General features: G+C 35.7%; 1 protein-coding gene across 1 annotated transcript; it reads left to right on the forward strand.

The window, feature by feature from the left end:
- Nucleotides 1-852: 852 nt before the first annotated feature.
- Nucleotides 853-3,843, forward strand: LOC114270690 (putative Peroxidase 48). Its single transcript, XM_028212266.2, has 4 exons — nt 853-1,408; nt 1,997-2,194; nt 2,836-3,001; nt 3,101-3,843. The coding sequence occupies exons 1-4, from the start codon at nt 1,070-1,072 to the stop codon at nt 3,583-3,585; spliced, it is 1,188 nt and encodes a 395-aa protein (XP_028068067.2). The 5' UTR covers nt 853-1,069; the 3' UTR covers nt 3,586-3,843.
- Nucleotides 3,844-4,352: the final 509 nt, after the last annotated feature.

Genomic DNA, 4,352 nt, shown 5'->3' on the forward strand with positions numbered 1-4,352 from the left:
GTAGATCTACTTAGATCTAATGTACTACATCAGATCTGAGTAGATCTACTCATCTTCTTTGTTAGAAACATATCTTCTTTACCGTCGGTGAGGTAAGGAGTCGGCGGTCGGTGGTTGCCGGTGAATCCCAATCGATGGTAGTAGTTGGTCGCCGGTGACTATATATCAGAAAGAGAAAGAGAAAAGAGAAGAAGCAAAATATGGTTACTCGTCAACGATCGCTGGAAATTACAAAGAGAAGAAGAAAGGCAGAGAAGAAGAATAAAGTTATTGCACTTTTGGATACAAACAAAAAGTTTTGGGACTAAGGGGTTGTTTGGGGTGTCCTAAATAAGTGCACTTTTTGTCTTTTTGGACTAAAAAGTTGAGGAAAAAAATATGGATGTTTAGGTTAACTTTTTGACTTTTTATGAAAAAATGTGTATTAAAAAATTATATAAATTAGTGTGCAGGGAAAAATTAGGATTGAAAATTGTGCAGCTGTACTTTTTGACTTTTGGTGAAGAGTGGTAACTTTTTAATTTTTTGAGTAATTTTTTAACCTTTTTTCAACTTGTCAAACTTGACCTAAATAGATTATGGCTTGGTTTGGGAAGTGGGTTGGCTTTTTGGCTTTTTGGATTTTTTGGCTATTTTAGCCTGGGCTAAAAAGCTTGGTTTGGGAAGGGCTTTTTGGCTTTTTTAACTTTTTTTGTGAGAGAAGAATGTAATAATTATGGGTTGGATGTGATGTTTTGTTTGTTATGGCTAAAATAGCCTATTTTGTTTTTTGTGGCTAAAATAGCCAAAAAAGCCTGAAAACTAACTTGCCAAACAGAGGCATATATGTTTTTCAAAGGAGACTTCTTGGTCATTTTTCCATGATTGTATATGAGTGTGGGCTTGTATGCATAACGGTTAACCCAACCACCCAAACCCTCTCTCTTTTTCTTTCTTATTATCTACCCCAACTCAGCTCCCCAAATACCTGTTTCCCGCCTTTATTATTTTTTTTGTTTCTCCCAATCCAAGTTTGATTTATCAAATTCCTTTGAGTCTGATCGAAAAAAAAAAAAACATAGTTTCAATCATGTCAAGCACGGTTTCTCGTGGATGGGTATTCATGGTGGTGGTGATGGTCTCTGTTCTTGCTGCGGCTATCAATCTCAATCCTCCCTCTGCTTCTTCTTCTTCTTCTTCTTCCGATTCTCCGACTGTTTCCTTGGATTCGTCTTCCGCAACTGAAGAACAAGAAAGCGTCTTTCCTTCACGGACACACATAATCTCAAGTCTACAATATGAGTTTTACAGAGAAAAGTGCCCACAAGCTGAGAAGATCGTGAGATCGACCATGGCGCAAATATTGGTTCGAAACAAGAATTCCACTGCTCAACTCCTCCGCCTTTTCTTCCACGATTGCTTCATTCAGGTATAGTATATTTCTCGTATTGATTTCTTTTTTGTTTTTGATTCCACTGTTTGCTTTGCCCTAATCTAATGCCCTTTCCTTTGTCGTATGTTACTCTCTCTTCTTGCATCTCACATTTCTCTTCAATTGGGGTTTTTTTTTTTTTTCTTCATCCAAACTATAATCCTGGTTTTTCTTGTTCTTGGCTTTTAGGATTAGCTTTCTTTAAATTCTGTTGATTATGTTCCTTCGAATTGGGTTCTCTTTTTTTAATCTGGGTATTGAGTTTCTTTACTTGATTGTGTGCATATTGTTGGGTTTCTTCGTATTTCTGATCTGATAACTTCATTGTTCAAACGGGTTTCAATAACGCCTCTGTTTCCTTCATCTAAACTACAATCTGGCTGTTGAGCTTTTCTTTTTATTGGCTTTTAGGATTATTTGTCTTAAAATTATGTTGCCTCTTCTTCTTGAATTAGTTGATTTTGTTCATTTCAAATGGGTTCTCTTCTTGATTATGTGCATATGTTGGGGTTTCTTTGTAATTGTGATCTGGGATAACTTCATTGTTCTTGATTGTTGTGTGGGGTTTTTACCTTTTGTTTGCAGGGTTGTGATGCTTCAGTGCTCCTAAATGACAGCAACAGGAACGCAAATCACTCTGCTGAGAAAGATGCCATTCCCAACAGGACATTGAAGGGCTTCGATTATATTGATACCATCAAACAAGAGCTTGAAGATGCTTGCCCAGGAATTGTATCTTGCGCTGACATTCTTGTTCTTGCCACTAGAGATGCCATTGTCCTTGTATGTACTCTCTTCCTTTTCTACTTGTTGATTGATAATATTTTTCATATTCTTCTAACCTTGTAACGTTTCTGGAAAACCAGTTAAGTATACGCATTAATTTCTCCACTGTTAAGTTTGCCATAGTTAATAATAAAATTCAACAAACTAAATTAGTCTTACTAAGATTGATACAAGCACCACTACCTTTGGGGTTCAGAAATTTTATAATCTTTGTGTTGGGAGTTATGGTTAGGGCTTAGAACTGAATTTTAGAATTATAGTGTTGGTTAACCATGCTTGAAGAGCATCACTTGTTGGGATTATGCGTTTTAGCTGGTCCTTAGAAATGAATATGCAGTCCTCACAATTTCCTGTTATTGAAGAGTAATAGCCCCACATTTTAGCCTTATTTGCCATCAGTTTGGGATATTATTGTCTTTCTCGGTTGTTCTCTCTTTCATAATGTCTTTTTGTTTAATTGATCTTCTCCTCTTTAGTTTTCTTAACTTTGTTTGAGTTCTCTTGAAGCAATTTTTATGAATATAAGATAACAAATGTTATTAAATTACCAGACTTTGCTTATTTTTCTGTCGACCCTTTCCTGCATTGTGGCCTGTAATCTGATGTGTCCTATTATCTTTTTCTTGTAAAAAATATAGGCTGGTGGCCCATTCTATCCGGTCTTTACAGGAAGGAGGGACAGCAACCGGTCGTATTTTGCCCAAGCTACGGCTGAGATACCCAGGCCTGATGGCAATATCTCAGAGACGCTTAGGCTATTTGCTCTCCGAGGATTCACGACCAGACAAACCGTGGCTCTTCTCGGTATTTACTCATTCTTTATTATTCTTATTCAGATCATATTAACTTTACTGAATTGAATTCCCACTCATAGCTTTAAACTGAAATATTTCTATTTTGAAGGTGGGCATAACATTGGGAAGATCGGTTGTGACTTCATCCGACCAAGACTTAACAATTTTATGCGAACTGGACGGCCTGACCCATCTATACCCTCTGATTTTCTTTTGGAGATCAGCATGATTTGCGGCAATGGGAATAGCACTTCGTCCGATGGAGCTGCTCCTACCCCCGTGAGATCCAGGAGTATAATGGGGATAGCACTTGATTCTTCAATTTCATCAGGATCAGTCTTTGATGCTCATTACTACAAAAAATTGCTGAAAGGCAGAGGACTTCTCTTTGCTGATCAGCAGTTGATGGCCAGTCAAGAGACTACTGATCTAGTGAGAGCTTATGCATCTGATGATGGCACAACCTTTCGGGTTGATTTTACAAGGGCCATGGTGAAGATGTCTAACCTTGGCGTTCTAACTGGATCTCAAGGACAGGTCCGGCTCACTTGCTCGAGGGTTGTCAGCTCCAATTTACAGAACCGGCCATGGTAGACTTGACCTTGTGCGAATTTGATTGGATGCATATACTTTTCTTTTTTTTCAAATTCTAGTATCAGATTAATCGAACAGATTAGGGATTATTTGTTTTTTTTCTTCAAATTCTTCTTGAAGTTTTACTTGTGGATGTTAGTTTCATATTGAAGAATCTAAAAGTAGAATTGTATAGAAGTGATGTGGTTTTTTGTAGTTATTATACTTGAAACCTTGTTTAGCCATTCTGGAATGGAAATCTTTTCTTTTTCTTTTGAAGATGTTGGATGCTTACTCTGACTACTTTATAGAAACAGGGCCTCCCATTTGTTGTGAGTCAAGAGTCCCACTGCGCTGGATAGATTCATACCCTCCACAAAGCCTTTTTTCGGTAAAGAGGTTAAAAATTTGTTTAAAATACTAATTATTCTTTATAATTTTAGAAATTACATCTTATCTTTTAAGTTTGTAATTGCAAAACAAATGACTTATTTTATTAATGAATCATTACCTCAATTAACCATTTTTGATAATGTTAGAAGTATATTTTAATTAATTATTCAGGTAATTTTATTATTAATGTTTAAGAGAGTAGTTAAAAATTTTATTTTTTTTATTAATTCTGTTCAATAAAAATTCTGATAATGAGATATTTGTAATTTTTAAAATCATAATGGGCTATTCATATTTTAAACAAATTTCATGGAGTATATTTGTAATTTACCCTATGCTTTATTATTTATTGTCTTCCAACTTTATTTTATTGGCTACCCAAAATATAAAAATAA

The sequence above is a fragment of the Camellia sinensis genome, chromosome 8 (genome assembly GCF_055761805.1).
Source record: "Camellia sinensis isolate YWXY chromosome 8, ASM5576180v1, whole genome shotgun sequence".
In the NCBI taxonomy this organism is placed as follows: Eukaryota; Viridiplantae; Streptophyta; class Magnoliopsida; order Ericales; family Theaceae; genus Camellia; species Camellia sinensis.